The sequence below is a fragment of the Aquarana catesbeiana genome, linkage group LG08 (assembly GCF_042186555.1).
Source record: "Aquarana catesbeiana isolate 2022-GZ linkage group LG08, ASM4218655v1, whole genome shotgun sequence".
NCBI lineage: Eukaryota > Metazoa > Chordata > Amphibia > Anura > Ranidae > Aquarana > Aquarana catesbeiana.
This window is the reverse complement of record NC_133331.1, coordinates 55,591,083-55,609,269: the sequence shown is the minus strand read 5'-3', so window position 1 is coordinate 55,609,269 and position 18,187 is coordinate 55,591,083. Positions and strand designations below refer to the sequence as shown.

Sequence of the window (18,187 nt, the reverse complement as noted above, 5' to 3'; positions counted from 1 at the left end):
AGCTTCCTTTCATGATTGGACACTGTAAGTGGTTGTCATTCCTATTATGTGTTGATCCAAAGCCAGGAGCCTACTGTACATACTGGTACTTGTTTGTGCATGAGTCCAAATGACTATGGTGGGGAAATTGGATTGTATGTTCCATTGGGGGCAGAGGCTTATATGTACAGCATCAGGACTTAAGTAGCCACTGTAACAACATGTAAAATATATTTAAAAAAAATATTTTAAATAAAGTGTAATGTTGCATTTTGCCAAGATTTTAAAAAACTTCTTTCAAAATGCTTGCAGTGTTTCCGTTTAAGCATTTAGCATCTTCTAACATGATGTTTTTGTCTGTATTCCTAGGAATCCCGAGGCCTCCACACCCTCCGGATATATCTCCCTATTATCCGCTATCTCCCGGCACCGTAGGGCAGATCCCCCATCCGCTAGGATGGTTAGTACCACAGTAAGCAGTTCCAGAGTTCTTTTTTATAACCTGTAATTGTTGCAATTTCGGTTAATCGTAATAAAATCTAAAGAAAAGTCCAGTGTGCATGGTTTACGTGGGGTTTTTAATATCAAATGATCATCCAAAAAGCAGTAGATTCACAAATGATAAATTCTCTATCTGTCTTCTGTTGCACCGTCAGAGTTTTTCAGCTCCTGTTGGAGGTAGAGGTAGAATTTGGAGGGAGGAAAATAGAAGTAAAATACAACTTAAATAAGAACTATGATAAGAAAAAGTAGGAATTGAGTAATAAAGGAAGTTAAAGACTACCTAAACCCAAAATTGTTGCATAGTTTTGGATAGAGTTGGGAAAACTGTACTCTAAGGTTCTTATATCTAAAAAAAAAAAAAAAAAAAAAGGCATAGCCAAGGGGAAGTCAAAATTTGTTCATTCAATAAAACAAAGCATAAATATTCACTGGCTCTGGTGAGGCTGCCCTTGGAAAGCAAGGTTCCCCTTCAATTTGTACTGACTTAAAAAGTAGAAACACAACAGGTGCACCAGACCTAATGATAAAAGTGTCCACGTGACCTTTATGATTCCTCAAATGATCACATAAAAAGCCATTTTGTTTCGAGGTCTAGCAGACTCCCCTTTCATCAGAACTACAAAATACAACTTACGTATATCCACGTACATTTATAAACAAAATAAGACCAACTATTACTTGAAGAATATATCACTTAAGATGCACGATAGTAGAAAAAGATAATATTAAATTAAATATTTTAAAAAACAATTACCATGAATTTTAATATTATATTTTTCTATCATCTTGCCTTTAAATTATGCATATTTTAATCAGCAATTGTTCCTGATTATTCATATACATCCTATATGTATATGGATATTCATAATTTTTATATTTATTTTGTAGTCCCAATGAAAGGGGAATCTGCTGGCCCCCAAAACATGTTGGTTGTTTTATGTGATCATATGATTCATTATTAATGTGACATGGGCTCTTCTACCAGTTAGTTGGTCTGGTGCTCCGGGTTTGTTCCTATATTTCAGGTTTATTTCTCATTGGGGAGATTTTCTCTTACTCCTTGTCCCTTTGGATCTCATATACGAAATAGGGGGTGCTATTGTCACCAGATACAGGCCCTGTGAACATTAAAAAATGTGTCAGTCTTTCTGTCCTTGCCCACTTCACTAAAAATTAGGTTTTGTGTGTGTCCTGGGATTTCCTGTCACTTCATCTACTGATAGTAAGTTAGGTTGAATATCTCACCCTCTGTTTCCAAAATGGATTTTGCCTTCCTGCTCAAGAGAAATACTAAAAAGAAAAAAAAACAGGATGAGATCATCATCTTGTGTCAGAACTATAAGAATTATTTACATTTTTAGGAAGCTAACTCCCTATTTTTATATTTGAATGACGGGGGGTCATTTCTGATCCCTGCCCAATATTTTATTACAGTCTAGGACCCTCAAGAGGAAATATCCACCCACCCCCTGGTTGATCCATTGTTGAAATTTCTTCTTCTCTGAACTTCTTTTTCCTCAAAGCCCTACAGCACATCTTCTAGAAGGCAATGACACCAACTTTAAGGCTTCAACCAGAAATGTTGTTGGCCCTATAATGGATTGTCCTTAGGAATGTATGGAGAATTTACTTCAGAGAGGAACCAAAAGCTGTGAGATCTCCAGGTTGGAAGGACAGTGGTGTAAATTAAACCCTCCCCTTACAACAACCAAGATAAAAAAAAAAAGAGTGGAATGGCACCTTTAAAGTCAATCAGTGCATAACAAGTAAAAACTCTGTTGTCTACTATGGTCATCCAACAGGATTTACTTAATTCCTTTTATCACATTAAATCCTAATACCAGCTACGCTGTCACATATTAAGTGGGTGGTACCAAGAACATTACATAGCTCTTTTCTGTCACCATCATTGGCACTATGTTTTGACAGGGGCCATTGTGACTGGGTGACTTGGATTCTCTTGAAGTATCATCCCCCATTAAACTTAAAAATAGATTTTGTTTTCTGATGTATCCATGTCAGATCCACAATTGTTCTTCCACAATATTTGCTTTTATGCTGTGGAATTTGCTTGTTGTGAAGATCATTTGGCGACTGTCAGTAGTCGCTTTAATGTTAAATTGTAATAAATATTTGTAGGTACAGCTGTTTTGAATGTCTTTTGCAATACGGTAATGTTGTGAAACTGTAAAATTATATATGTAAAAAGAACCGGTCACGCTTAGACTTAGACAACAATCTAAATATTCAGTCTCTTTCCATTAAGGTGAGTTTTGTAGCTGAAAGTCAGAGCTTGTCTCCCAGGTTCTGAATGTGCATAACAATATCAGAAAAAAGCCTAATAACTGCTTACATATCCCTCTGAATTTATACAGATATGCACACCCAGAAGCTGGGAGACAGAATTGAGCTGGAGGTCAGAAGATTGACTTCTGAGAGTCTTCCTCAGGCTAACTTTGCTAACAAAGGGGATGGATATATATCTCCCAAAAGTAATACACAATTTCAGACCTAATACTCCAATTGTTTATTAAACCCCATCATGACAGGTTCTCATTGCAGATTTATTGAGAAATATAATCTAACCATAGCAAAAATTCACTTTAAAGGGTATGTAATCCCTAGCAATGAACAACCCTATTTTACTGCCCTCTGGTCTGCTAAATATACCATTGATATCTTTTTAACACATGCAAAAAATAGCTGTTCATTTTGCCAGAAATCTTGTGAGATGATAATATCTTATGCTCTCCACCAATGCACAAGAAGGGGTTAGGAAGATGAGGGGCATGGAGGCGATAGGGTAAGGAGGGGTTATGGAGATGAGGTGGGGTTCTGAAAATGGAAAGAGGGAAAGGATATAAGGAGGGGTTGTGGAAATGGGGGGGGGGGGTTGAGGAGGGGTTATGGAGATGGGGTAAAGAAGATGAGGAGGGCAGAAGGAGGTTCGGGGTTAAGGCAATGGGGAGGGGTATTGAGATGAGGGGGAAGGAGATGAGGCGTGGTTATGGAGATGAGGAGTGGGGGAGGAGAGGAGGGGTTGTGGAGATGAAGAGTGATAATGGTTTTGTGGAGGGCAGAAGTAGATGAAGGGTTACGGAGATGAGGGGGTGAGGTGAGGCATGGTTATGGAAAGGACATGAGGGGAGGTTATTGAGATGGGGAATGAATGTGGTTATGGAGATAGAAGAAAAGAGGAGGGGTTATGGACATAAAGGGGGGGGGGGATTGAGAGGGGACTATAGAGATGAGGGGGGTTGAAGAGGGGTTATGGAGATCAGGAGGACACAAGGAGAGATCTGTGTTCATTGTAATCAATCAGAAATTAAGTAGGCAGGGCTGACACCACATGCTTAGAAATTCTGAGCTGTGTTGTCATATCAAAGAGGAAGGTGAGAGCACACTGTATTTCTGGCACAATAATATTTCTAGACTTGCAGCATGTTCAAAGGGATAAACATGAAGATATATGTATTCCATAGTATTCCATATTTTTTTTTATTTTTTATTTTGCATTGACAAATCATCTTTTCCCTAACAATCTCCAGCTAAATCTTTTTTGTAAAGCTTTGGCGGAAATGTGGAAAGGTTTATACCTCTCTCTGGTTTTTATTGAAGTTCGTGACCCCATTGGGGAGATTTTCCCCTCACCTCCTGTTCCGATGGCACTCTGTCATGCACTAGCATGCAGTGTCACCATGCTAGAAATTTATGGAAAATTTCTCTTTTACAGAGACAAGCAACAGTAGAATGCTGCTGCAAAAAAAAAATGATGTAATGTTTCTTCCTGCATTACTGGAGATCTCCTCTCTTCTTCTGCAACACTAGTACAGAAAATGAGTAGAAGGCTTCCCAATGGGGAACACAAACTGCAGTAAAAGCTAATAGAGCATCTAATCCTTCTTCACTTGACTTAACAGGGTATTTTGTTGCTGGAAGTAATCAAAAGTCACTCCAACAGGGTCCCAACATCTTTATTATCTTAATTGCACATGAAAAAAAAGAGAAAGTCAACATGTTTTGGGTGCTCAATACTTCTCCTTCATCAGGGTTTAGATGTGCATAATAAATGGGGAGAAAGATTAGAAAAGTGCTGGTTTGGGTTTCCAGTCAGAAATAGCCAGTATTCTTCTCATTTACCATCAGCATCTAAGCCCTGATAGTGAACAAAAAAGCCAGCTTCACTTCAGTGAGACCACATAGTCAAAACTTTATTCTTCTGGACAAGATTACAAGAAGTCCACCTAGATCATCCACACACTGATGCATTTCACCTAGAAAGAGCTTAATCTTAGGGATCTAATCCATGATAAAGGAGGAGTATTTGATCCCCAAAATGCATTGGCTTTCTTTCCTGACCTTTTGACATGTTCAACGGAAGTTTGCTGGACTCACATTAAATCTGTGGCACTCTCGTCCTTTTCACATTCCTTGAGACTATTTCTAAGACCCCCAAGGATGTCCTGGTTGATGGAGAACTGCCTTTAAAATTAGCATTTGAAGCCCACCCCATTCTACTTTGGGTCCAACACTCTACCAACACTTCTATCAAAAACCCGAATGAAGTTCGAAGCCTTCCCCGCTCTATTCAAATAGGAAAAAATGTCTTATTTGGGTTTGGGATCCAAGCCAAGACCTATTTCCCTTCACTGCAGCTTTAGTTAGCAAAAACAGGACTTTATCTAATGTGAAAGGTAGAAAAACCTTCACAAGCAGTCATCTCCTGTTCACAAGGCCGGCAGAGCTGCCGTCTTTTGCGTCTTCTGGGTTTTCGGGGACTACCATTTATTCAGAGACGACCGACTCTCTCTCCATATCTCCCCCAGTGCAGGTCGTTGTAATTATTAATTATTGTAATGAGCTGTGACTGTCGATCGGTTCCCCACAATCCTATTTGGGGACTTTCCCCCCCGGTACATCTTGTCAGCTCTCATTAACGTGACAAAAGGCTACAAATTAAGATCTGTTAATATAATGTTTTCTCACCAAGAACTAAATAGCGAAAGGGACCCTGGGCACAGCTGAAGTCCTTTGATTGCCCGCACTTTATTTTGGTATAAATTTCCATTCATTATTGTTTTCTTTGCACGCGTAGCCCTCAATTAGCGTGATGGCTCCATTAAAGCAGTCGAGGCTTCGCCTTTAATTATCACAACAAAACACCTCGTTCCAGCTCAGGGAGAGGGGGGCCTATATTGACATTAGCCGAGGTTATAAAATTTAATTAGCCGTTCGTACCAGATTTATGGCACTCACATTGTCTTCTTTGATCTCCACCGTACAATCCCCAAGATTTTATGTCTTGATTAAATGAGAATGCTGGGAATTTTTTTTTATTTATTTCTTGAAATATATTTTAACTTTTTTTTCTTTTCTTTGTTTTCTCTTTCTTTTACAAGGCAAGGTCAACCAGTTTACCCAATTACAACAGGGGGCTTCCGACACCCGTACCCCACAGCCCTTACAGTAAATGCTTCCATGTCAAGGTGAGTTGGCTCTTCTTTGTCAAAGTGTGTCATTGTTGGGTCAGAATTTTCTGTTGAAGTTCTATTAAACATGGATGTAACATTGTGGATAGCCCAACCCTGGTTTTTGCCTGCTTAGTTATTTAATTTTGGTTTATTTGAAATGCTGAAAAAGTTGAATTCTTTTTTTATTTAGGAAATTGTTAAGCCTACAATAATGATTTTTTGGTTGAACTTGATGGAGGTGTCCTCTTTCAACCTGACTGTTTTAACTACACAGAAGCATTCTAGTGATAGAAAGATGATGAACTGAGTTATAAAAGAACTACCAAAGAGAGAAAAATTTCAACTGATAAAGCTGCCCTGGGTAACTTTCCCTCAATTTTGGAAAAAAGTGGCCAGAAATGAGAAAAACATGCTTAGCTAAATCTTTAAAGGCCTGGCTCAAAATGTACAAATTCCTAAACCTGGCATGCTCCATTATTTTCAGTTGAGATACGCTGAATTAGCTTACCCTAAAATGAGGCATACTATGTTTAGTGGGCGCATGTTTTGAATTATTGTTGTTTATGAATATCTATTTTGACTTTTACATTTTACAAACTTGTTTTTTCATGCCCTTGTTGTTGTATTATATATGGAAATTTGCTACTAGAGGGGGGGTCTGTGTTTCACTGCAATGTCTCAGCCTTTCTGCTTAACAGCTGTTAAGATATTTCCCACACAGGGAGTGCATTGTTTTTATTGGGTCAGCCAACTCATAGGGGTTGATTTACTAAAGACAAATAGACTGTGCACTTTGCAAGGGCAGTTGCTCCATAGCTTAGTTAATGAGGGGAAGCTCTGCTGACCAATCATGCAAGAAAAAATGCTATTTTTAAAATTTTTCTTGCATGTGATATGGTATTGTTTGCAAAGTGAAGCTTCCCATCATTTAATAAGCTCTGGAGCAACTGCACTTGCAGAGTGCATAGTCTATTTGCCTTTAGTAAATCATCCTTATAGACTTGCATTATGAGGAGGAGCGGTAAAGCACAACAATTGAGTAGCACAGAAAAGGAGATAGCAGTGCCTGCCTGTGTGATAAGCTAATGTGGTTTCCGACCATGTACATAAACAGTATACCTACAAATTATACTGAGAAGTTCATAAAACAGATGTTCTAAAACAGGGGTCTCCAAACTTTCTAAACAAAGGGCCAATTCATTGTCCTTCGGAGTTTAGGGGGACCAGACTGTAGCCAACGGGTATTTTCCAGGCATTAGTGCGAGTAAACACCGCCACATTTGGTATTGGAGGAAGGAAAAGTGCCCTATCATTAGTATTATTGGGAGGAATAGTGCCTCATTGTTGGTGTCAGTGTAAGAAATGGTGCCCCATTGTTGGTGTCAGTAGGCAGAATAGTGTCTCATATCAGTGAGAAGAACAGTGCCCCTAGGTCTGGATAAAGGCAAGCAAAGGGCCGCAGTTTGGAGACCACTGTTCTAAAATATTAATATGTATTTTTTTGTTTTTATACTGTACTGACTTCTGACACAAGTAAGAAAAAAAACTGATGATACCATATATTTCCCTTTAGGTGTTGGCTTTTTGTTGTTAGTGCCTTGTTTTGCTGGGTGTTCCCTGGGGCTCATTCACACTTCCAGTGCATTAATGCACACATTAAAGCGCGTTATGGCTTTTGTTAACGTGTGTTGTGTTAAGGTGGTCCATTGATTATGAATAGGCTGCCAACACCCCACAATGGATTAAAAAAATGTACATAACCCTTTTTGTATGTTAGGTGGTATATGATGTACACTATATTGCCAAAAGTATTGGGACACCTGCCTTTACACACATGAACTTTAATGGCATCCCAGTCTTCGTCCGTAGGGTTTAATATTGAGTTGGCCCACCCTTTGCAGCTATAACAGCTTTAACTCTTCTGGGAAGGCTGTCCACAAGGTTTAGGAGTGTGTCTATGGAAATGTTTGACCATTCTTCCAGAATACCATATATTTGCCTCTTCCTGTTCCAACATGACTGCGCACCAGTGCACAAAGTAAGATCCATAAAGACATGGATGAGTGAGTTTGGGATGGAGGAACTTGACTGGCCTACACAGAGTCCTGACCTCAACCTGATAGAACACCTTTGGGACGAATTAGAGAGGAGACTGCGAGGCAGGCCTTCTCGTCCACATCAGTGCCTGACCTCACAAATTTGCTTCTGGAAGAATGGACAAACATTCCCATAGACACACTCCTAAACCTTGTGGACAGCCCTCCCAGAAGAGTTGAAGCTGTTATAGCTGCAAAGGGTGGGCCAACTCAATATTGAACCTTACAGACTAAGATTGGGATGTCATAAAGTTCATGTGCGTGTAAAAGCAGGCGTCCCAATACGTTTGACAATATAGCGTATGTATTGTGGTTCATTGTGGTGCGTTGGGCTCTACTGTACAATGCCGTGGAGTGCCATTCACAAATAATGGCACCGCGTTGCATCACAAATAGAGGAGGTGCTTTGCCATGTGTTTTGACAACATGCGTTACAAAAGAATTGCCACAATGCACAAGTGTGAATGGGTCCATATCGAAATTGAGGTGGAAATTTAGGAGCCAGACATGGCAGAATGCGACAGAACAAAAAGTAGTTATTTTGCCAACCTTTATGAGCAACTCTTATGGAGATGATACTCTTCACAGATAGATAGATATCAGTCATGAAGTTTTATTTTAAGTATGTAGTATTTTTCCCTCTTCTACATGTTCACCATAGAGTGAGCGGTACATTTTTGCTTTAACTAATAAAGAAACATTTTTCAGCTGCAAGCTAAATAGCATAACCACTGCAGGTAACAGCGTAGAATGACCACTAGGGGCGCCAGTAGATTGTGCATGTAAGGAAAATAGCTTTCTCTTTCGTTCATTGACAGACACAGCCTTCTTCATTCAGTTATATCGCCCCCTACAGGAGTAGGACACTAGGCAGACAAAAAGACTTGGCTATGCCCATGGGCAGTCCTAGGTGATATACACCCCCCTCTCTGCTACAGGCCTTCAGTTTTTTTTCTGCCTAGTCAGGAGTAAGAACCTAGTTCCCTGTTGGGATCTCTAGTCCTGGCAATTTTATTTATTTATTTATTTATTTATTCCCCCTGGATTTTTCCGGTGAGATCTACAATCAACTGCCGGGCTGGGCGACGGGCTGGACATTCGATCCAGTGGTCACCTCAGTCTGGCCAGCGAGCGCGTGCAGACCTCAGCTACGCGCTAGGTCAGCCGCGACATATCCCCACTGGACGGGGGCTGGCCCTGTGAGTTAAACGTCTTGCAAGGTTGCATACGACCGGGTCTCGGCTTTGTTTGTGATGTCATTAAAGCGGAGTTCCGCCTGGTAAAAAAAAAGGCAGCGGTGGGGCGGCCAGACATTACGTAGTTCGCCGCACAGTGGCGATCTTTGACGGGTATCTGCCCCCCCCAAAAGGTGCCAAATGTGGCACCAGAGGGGGTAGGAATCAGTGCACACTGTGGGCTGTTTTTGCATCATTTACTTGAAAACTACTTGTGATGTGATTTTCATATTTTTACTTGCTGTTCCATATTTCAATAGTGTTTCATACACCATTGGGCAAAGGCTTCCTCTAGTTCAGGGGTGGCTCACTGGCTGTTACAAAAGTACAAGTCCCATCATGCCTATGCCTCTGGGAGTTATGCTTGTGGATGTCAGAGTTCCACAATGCCTCATGGGACTTGTAGTTCTTCTACAGTTGAAGGGTCAAAGTTTACCTACCCTTGTTCTAGTTGCTTTTTTTGGGAGGGAGCATGATTGACATTGAAAAATCAATTGGTCACATACAGAGTGTATTGTTCCCCAGGACTTCTATATAAATCAAATGAAGTAGGCTGCTTAGCTTTTCTGAAAAAGCTGTTTGCCTGGCTGTCTTGGACCTGGTGTGTTCATGCGCATAAAAAAAAAAAAAAAAAATCACACATGCGTGTTAATGTGCATTAAAAAAACATTGACATGCACCTTTTATGTGTTGTGTTGCATTTAATGCATGTGAACTGTGTTTTTTTTTATGCTTTTTTTGTAGTACAGGCTAAATCAAGGTCAAGGTACTTTTATTTTTTTTATCATTTTACTGCAAGGCATTGTGCTGCCTAAAAATGCAGCATGCCTGAATTTTTCCTCAATGCGCTTTGTGGTGTGCAATGGTTTGCAGCATGTCCTTGCATTCAACTTGCATGGAACAATGCAGCCCAATGCATCTGGTGTGAACGAGCACTTCAAAAAACAGTCTCAGTTGTTTGTGTAAAGTTTCTTCCATGCAATTAAGTCGTCCAGCTCAGGCGAGGCAGGCCGCCATATCTCCGGGTGTTGAGCCAACTAAAATGACAGTGCTGTATGATGTGCTCGAATTGTAATGAGAATCGGAGGCTACAGGCTAAATCTTATTAACATATGTATAACATACTCTGAGCATTGTGCTAATCCCCTGTTCTGTGATTATGGGAGCCCGGTCTCTATTCTTCCTTATGAATAATACCGGAGCCCGATCAGACACTGACACAATTCCCAGAGTGGGAGCTCAACACAGTTAAAATAGATGTAAACCCTAACTGAATGTGTAGTTTGCTCTGTGCATCACAATCCATTGCTATTTTTTTTTAAATACTGCTTTTCTATATGCGGATTTTCTTCAACCTATTTGCCATCACTTCCTGTCTACATGCATGCCAGTGATGGCTGCACGGCATTTTTCAGGGTGGATTTCCTGATGGTGACAACCGTAGACACTTTGCCTGTGTAATGTGTATAGAAATGGCCACGTGTAGGCTACATCAAAAGCCTCTGTGACCGAGTGAAAATGCTGGAGCACAATTGAGAGACAAGGACAGAGTGTTGTCACCATGCCTAAACAAGGGTCATCATGGGAGGAGGTGATCAGGTGCTTCCACAATGCTCAGAAAAGATTATTTGCCCAATCCTTGCACCTAGGTTTAATAATAGGCAAAACCATAAAGATCCAACCAAAAGACAAGACTGAAAACTACAGAAAAGGGTTTTCGTCTATGTTTAGGACAATGGTTTCCAAACTATGGCTCTTTGCTTGCCTTTATCCAGCCCTTAGGGCACTACTCCTTCACCTGACACCAATGACGGGATGCCATTCATTCCACTCATACCAAAGATGGGGCATTATTCCTCCCACTGACACCATTGATGGGGCACTATTCCTTCCACTGACCTCAACGATGGGGCACCCTTCCTTCCATTAAAACCAACAATGGGGCATTGTGTACTCCCACTGGCCACCGTATGGCCCCTTATAGTTTACAGGATAGTAAACTGGCCCTTTGATTAGAAATTTGAAGACCCCTGGTTTATGAGATTGAACTGAAAAAGTAAGGCAGAAAATCCTTAAAACGTACTTTATAAGTGCTACATTCCTGTAACAGTGATACACATGTGGACCAGAAAAAAAAATCCCACTCAAAGATACAACAAACAATTCTATTATGATGTAATTGAGCTGAAGAGCTCAGATTGAGAAACACATAAGTTGTATTTATACATTTCATCCTCTCCTTTTGTTTTTTTAAATATAATTCTGCTTTGCAAAATATTTGGGTTCTACTTTTAAATTAAATGTACAATTTGGCATCAATGTGTAGCATTGGGCACCAGAAGGTACCCTTCATATCCAAAGAATGTTCAATTCCAGCATATCTTGGGAACAGCCTATACCCAGGGTGTGCCATGTACCAAATCCAGAGTTTGAAGACTCTCATAGCCAAGACAAGCCAAGTTTGACCTTTAGAGTACCCTCTATGGCACAGTAAAGCTGGCCATACGTGGCTTGAATTTTAGTTAATTCGTTTAAATCAGCTGAAATTTTAGCTGACATGACCCAGCTTGACAAACCTACAATTGAGAAATTGAAGGAGCCAGGCACAAAAAAGTTGGCTAACCATTGATTGCAACCAATCAGCCCTTCTTGCTGTGTGATTGCAACACCGGGTGGGGGTGATGCATTGGACATGAAATCTCTACCAATAGATCGCTGACTCATTGATTCACTGGTCCAAGAGATAGAGGGGTGCTGGACACAGATTTTCACAGGCTATCAGAATGTGGACAAATTCATTACTTGAGCCCAGTTGGCCTGTATTCGGCATTTCGCCACAACGATGGGGACCCCCTCAAGAGTTGAGAAATCTGAGTGTAATATGTCAAAGTGAGTGCCAAATGAAAAGTCAAAGTTTTTATTGTTCAACTGGTTACAAAAAGCAGAGCAAAGGGCACTAGGCGCGATGCATTTTTGTTCCCCATGAAAAGCTTTGATGTCCTTTGCCCTGCTTGTTGTAACCAGCTGAAGAATAAAGTGTTGGATTCCTAAGCATTTTTCATTTGGTACTCTCTTTAACCTGTTACTCAATGATTTATTGATCCTGGTCATATCTGACTTTTTACACAAGAAATCAATCTTGGTGATTGTATCACTTTTGAATCCCTATTCAATTAATTGGAGGAGATCTATGTGCCCATGGACCACATCGGCTGTCTTTTGTCCTTTCCGTGACATTTACCAAACCAATAAACCATTGTCGGACTTGGATCATTTGTTTGGCACTCTTTCTGGTGCAACTGTGAATACATCAATTAGAGTCCTGCTCCTAAATGTGAATGTGGGAATCTATAGATTTCCCTTGTTCAGCTCGTTGAGAAATCTTCTGCATGTATGGCCAGTTTAATGCAAGCCTGTGTGTGATTTTCTAAAGATAGGTTCACTTTAAGCCTTCCCGTGTGGCTTGGCATGTCAGATGGCCATGGTGCCACATTCCCCACTAACGACGTTCATTAAGGGCAGGCGAATTCCAACAGATGACGGTGGCAGATGTGACAAATCCTTGACAGGGGGCTCCTCTGCCTATTGGTGCTTGTAGGGGTTAATGCAAATGGAAGGAGCTGAACAAAGCCGAAGGTGGATTTCTCGAATGCTTATTAGCGAGCGCCAAACCACCTTGGGATCCTTGTCTCTCTCTCTCTTTTTTTTTTTTTTTTTGGGCTTCCTTCCAAACTTGGCTGTATGAAAGGTGTCTAGTTAAAAAGCGTATACAGCAAATTAAATACATTATTGTGATAATGGGTTGACATGAAGTACAGGTCCATTAGACTTATGACAGTTATAGAAAAGCGGAGGCCTGCACCCTGTTCGGTCGTCGTCTTTGATATTCATTCAATCCAGCGCCAGGTCCGGGGATTCTCAGAATTAAGTGAAGGGTCATTATACTTTAAACACCGTGGAGAAGCCTAGATTGGCAATTAAGCAGCACTCTCTGACACTCGCCGATGCCACCCTGTGACCCCCTTTCGATTGAGATGTTGGAGCTTGGGGCCCTCAGCATGCTAAATTGGTGAAAGGCACTTCTCCTGACGAGGGCAACGCTGAAACCGTCTGCCTTCAAAGGGAAGCCACATCATGTTTTAACCATAAAGTGGGCGCATGCCAGGCGCATTCCCGGGCAGAAATAGATGAAATGTTACAAGTGCAAGAGGATAATGACAAATCCAATGCGATTCAAAGGCACGCGGCTGCAGAACGGAACGCATCCTACAGCTTGTGCATAAAATCAAGGGCGACGGATGACAGGCACTTAATGGAAGCGTGTCAACAAGCGCGCAAAATGAGGCCGCAGAAGGCGGAAGCCCCGGAGACTGGCAAGAACAAAAAAAAAAAATTAGTTGTCCCAACTTAGTTAACTCTCATCATTATATTCTGGCTCGGAGCCATAGAGGCGGACAGGGACTCTAATGAGCTGCTTTCAGGGTGTTTACTGCCTGTCTACGGGACACAAGACACCTTTGTGATGCAGAATGGCATGCTTCTTATATCCATCTAGCTAAAAAAAAAAAAAAATTCCGAAGAGACCTTGGGTTACATTTCTAAAAAAAAATTACAAACGCAAAAATATTGGAATTTTTATGCAGTCTTTTTTTCTACTCTACAATGCCATTTTATTTTTTGTTTTTTTTTTCTTTTCAAAAATCTTATCAATCTTAATTTATTTATTTTGGTATCAATAGGTGTAAAAGGATTAGTCCACTCTATATTTTGAATCTAGCTGGAGCCTAGTGGGGCTGGGTCAGCTCCTGATTTCTTATTTTATATGACGTGGATGTTCCAATGGTGAGGTCTTCCTGTTGTAATTACCGCCTCTGTTTCTCTAGGTTTGGTTGTTCCAGGCTCCCTTTGTGCTCTTCCTGTTAAATTTTTTTGTAATATAAAACAAAGAAATAATCCAGCAGGAATGGTGGGATGGGCACAACGGGTGTGCAGACCCAGGAACTCAGCAAAGGGATGGTCAGAAGCCCTAATAATGGTCAGGTGTGTAGACCCAGGAGCTCATAGCAGGGATGGTGGGAACCCCTCATAATGGGCACAGCAGGTGTATAGACATAGGAATTTAGAGCAGGGATGGTTTGAACTCCTCATAATACACACAGCAGGTGTGTAGACCAGGGGATTCAAAGTTGGGATGGTCATAAACCCTCATAATGGGTATAGCAGGTGTGTGGACCCATGAACTCGGTACAGGGATGGTGGGAACCCCACATTATATATGGACATTTTGTTAGCTGTCTGTGCTCTTTACACACAAAGTCTTTGCTTCTTGCTTACTAATGGTGCACAGTGATTGTGCTTTTCTATCTCTCCTCTCACTCAGTGGTAGTCTACCAGAACTGACTTGACTGAAAGCAGTAAAAATTTTTACAAGACTAGCTGTGCTTATCTGAGCAGTCTTTAGGCATGGCCTACAAGACTAGCCGAGCTTATCTGAGCAGTCTTTAGGCATGGTCTACAGAACTGGCTGAGCTTATCTTAGCAGTCTTTAGATGTGAATGCTATTCACATTCCCCGATACATGGATGACCTCTAAAGAGAGCAAGGTATATATGAATTGTAGGCATGAAAAAACAAGTTAAAGTCCTATCAAATGACTTCTGGCTAAACCTGTGTGATGACTCAAACTAATATTGGCTGGAAATACACTTAAAGTGGTTCTAAAGTCAAAAGGTTTTTTTGAACCCCCCATAACACTTACCTAAGTCTTACATCAATCCAGCGATGTGCCTGTCTACAGATTTTTTTGCCGTCTGCCTACTCTTACAGGCTTAATGAAAGCAGCAGGAGCCATTGGGGAGTGTGGTGTGGCCAAGCCACGCTATGTGTGTCTATGGATGCACACAGCCTGGCTCAGGAGTGTGCACAGGAGCACACAGCTTGCTATGAGGGCAATCTCTTTTTATTTTAATTTTTAAAAAAAATGACTTTACAATCTTGTTAGCCATTCCATGCTCTGAATAAAAAGTTTTTGCTTTAGTTATACTTTAAAGTGTTAAAATAAACTCCATAGTTTCAATGGAGCAAGGTTTTTATCTAAATGTTTGGCAAGGGCTGTCTAGGTCAGTGGTTCTCAACCTTTTTGAAACCAGTGCCTGGTAAATTCTTCCAACAGTTAAGATTAAAGTTTATGCTCACACAGTAAAAGTATAGGAGTACAAATGCTGGGCGGTACTGTGGAAGGTTGGGGGAGCTAAGGGCTCTCAGATATTTGGGAGCACTGTAGGGCACTATAGAAGGTTGGGAGCACTATGGGAGGCGGGAGGTCCTGTGGAAGGTTAACGGATCTGCAGCTGGCTGAGGGCCATTGAGAGAGAGAGGCCACAGTCGAGTGGTTAAGAACCACTAGTCTAGGTCAAAAGATTGGCTGGACAGAATTTTTTTTTTTTTTTTTTTTACCACTCTATAAGCAAATCTTTTGTGACATTACAAGTAGGAAGGTCATGTTTATTTTACTATTGTTTCTTGGTGGCTTCATGAGTATAACTTTACACCCATGGTCCCCAGAGATCCAAACCAGATACCAGCTTGTTTTTTAACAGAGATTTTTGGAACAGAGTAAGATGTATGAATATGATAATGAAGCCCGAATTTTATCTTACTGGTCATGTTGGATTCCATTTTCATATGATATTGTCCAGTGATGGCGATGGGGAAACAATGTGTGTGGGAATTGTGTTGAAGTGAGTTGTAGAAATGTTTTTCCTCCCCCTTTCATTCATGTTTATTCTGACAAATTACACAGCTTTCTCTCCTCCAGATTCCCTCCACACATGGTGCCGCCCCACCACGGTTTACATACAACTGGAATCCCTCATCCCGCCATAGTGACCCCAAGCGTCAAACAGGAATCTTCCCAGAGTGACGTGGGACTGCACAGCTCGTGAGTTTCCTATTTACCTTACATGACTAGATCTGCTCTATCACTAAATTGGCCAGTACTAAGAGTTCCTACAGTAGAATTCGCTTATCTATGAGTACACCCCCAACTCCAGTAGGAATGTCCAGCCCATGTAGACGTCCTCCACTATGGTAAATGTCCCTCTCCATACCAATTGCCTCTGCTTTTAGTTAAATTGTGTCAATGATATAGATGCCTTCTGGATGCAAGGACATTCTGATTTGATGCAGATAACTCATGTCTGTTGTAAATGTTTTTGTGTGCATTTAAGCTTTCCCCACTGGAAGTGAAAGATTCTAATTTGGCTTATATTCAACGCCTCCACTGATAGCCAAAATGTTCCATCCAAATACATATCCATCTTCTTCCTGTGGTCTCTGTCTGCTCAGGCTTCCTTGTAGATACCAACTCTTGCAGTAAAACTCTTCTTTCTACCTCAGATATCCTCCTCTACTAGTGATGATGTGTCATTCATTTTCTTCCTGTAGTGATCCTTGCTGGCCCATGTAGACATCACTATATGTAGTCTTATATCCATGTAGACATCACTATATGTAGTCTTATATCCATGTAGACATCCTCCGCCCTTTCTTTCATACATATTCAGTCAAACTCATTTAGAAAACCTTGCATGCCTTGATGTCCATTTAGTCTTCCATCTATGCAGACCTTCTGTTTCCAAACTTCCATATATTTCAGTTTACTTTTGTCTTTGGTTTGAACTCAGACGTGTGACTTTTTTTCAGCCTGACTAATACATGCTGACACTGTTTTCCCAGCGTTCCATTCATGTACATTTCTTCTACCCGGTCTTAAATCCATACATATTTCATTCATTCATGTAGACAAACTCCACCCAACCCATTTATCCATGTACTCATACTTTCTACCATATTTCATTAACATAGACGTTCCCTGTTTAGCCTTTCATTCATTTTGATATCATCTGACCAGTCCTCTGCCTATGTAGATGTCCCCCCACCCAGCCATGAAAACAAACTATCCATAGTATGCTGTTTATTTAGACATCCTCTGATTTGTCCTCACCCATTAAGATGTCCTTAACCCAGTCTTCCATCCATGTAGACATCCTTCATTAGGTCTTCTGTCCATAGAGACAGGCTTTGTAAAGACGTAAATCCATTTAGATGTCCTTTGTTCATTTCTCCATAAATGCGAACATATTCTGACCAGCCTCTTATCAGCATGGTCATCCTCTGCCTAGGCTGTCATCTAGATGATCACCATCAGTCTGTATTGCAAATACCAATTTAATGCAGACGTACTAAGCTCTTTGTAAAAGCCTTCCGTATATTGTTAATCTTCTACTCAAAGTGAGATGACTTCTCCTGAACCTGTAATGGTGGTTTCCCAGCCATGATTCAGGACATCCTTTGCCTAGTTAAAGTTTCCTGTTTATGTACTATCCTAAACCTGCTGTAAAAAAATGGTTTTTGAGTAACCCTCTGCGGAATTATTAATGTTATGTCATTTTACAGAAAACATCAGGATTCCAAAAAGGAAGAAGAAAAGAAAAAACCTCACATAAAGAAACCTCTTAATGCATTTATGTTGTATATGAAGGAAATGCGAGCAAAGGTTGTAGCCGAATGTACATTAAAAGAGAGCGCAGCCATTAACCAGATCCTCGGCCGAAGGGTAAGTGTAGAAAGAACTCGACAAAGCACTAAACCCCATTAACAACAACAGCAAAGCTCCCACTTTTTATGTAAAGTTATTTGTTTGGTAAAACATTGTCACATAGCTATTTTTAGGGAAGAATGAAGAGTAGGAGCACCACACAAAGAGGTTGGAGCCCAAAGGTTGTTTATCTCACATAAAATGTAAACACAGGGCCTGTAGATATAGCCAACACATTTTGGGATCACAGAACTGCTCTTCTCATCAGAGTTTCTATTGTGTGTAGACGGGCAAATAAATGGA

At 40.8% G+C, this 18,187-nt stretch overlaps 1 protein-coding gene across 1 annotated transcript in view; it reads left to right on the top strand.

The window, feature by feature from the left end:
- The window catches only part of TCF7L2 (transcription factor 7 like 2), a gene marked incomplete in the record, with an annotated part of 292,196 nt that overhangs the window by 250,210 nt on the left and 23,799 nt on the right, over positions 1 to 18,187 (top strand). The window contains 4 exon segments of the mRNA XM_073595873.1: positions 349 to 451; positions 5,883 to 5,969; positions 16,103 to 16,225; positions 17,743 to 17,902. Coding sequence (XP_073451974.1) covers positions 349 to 451; positions 5,883 to 5,969; positions 16,103 to 16,225; positions 17,743 to 17,902 — 473 coding nt within the window.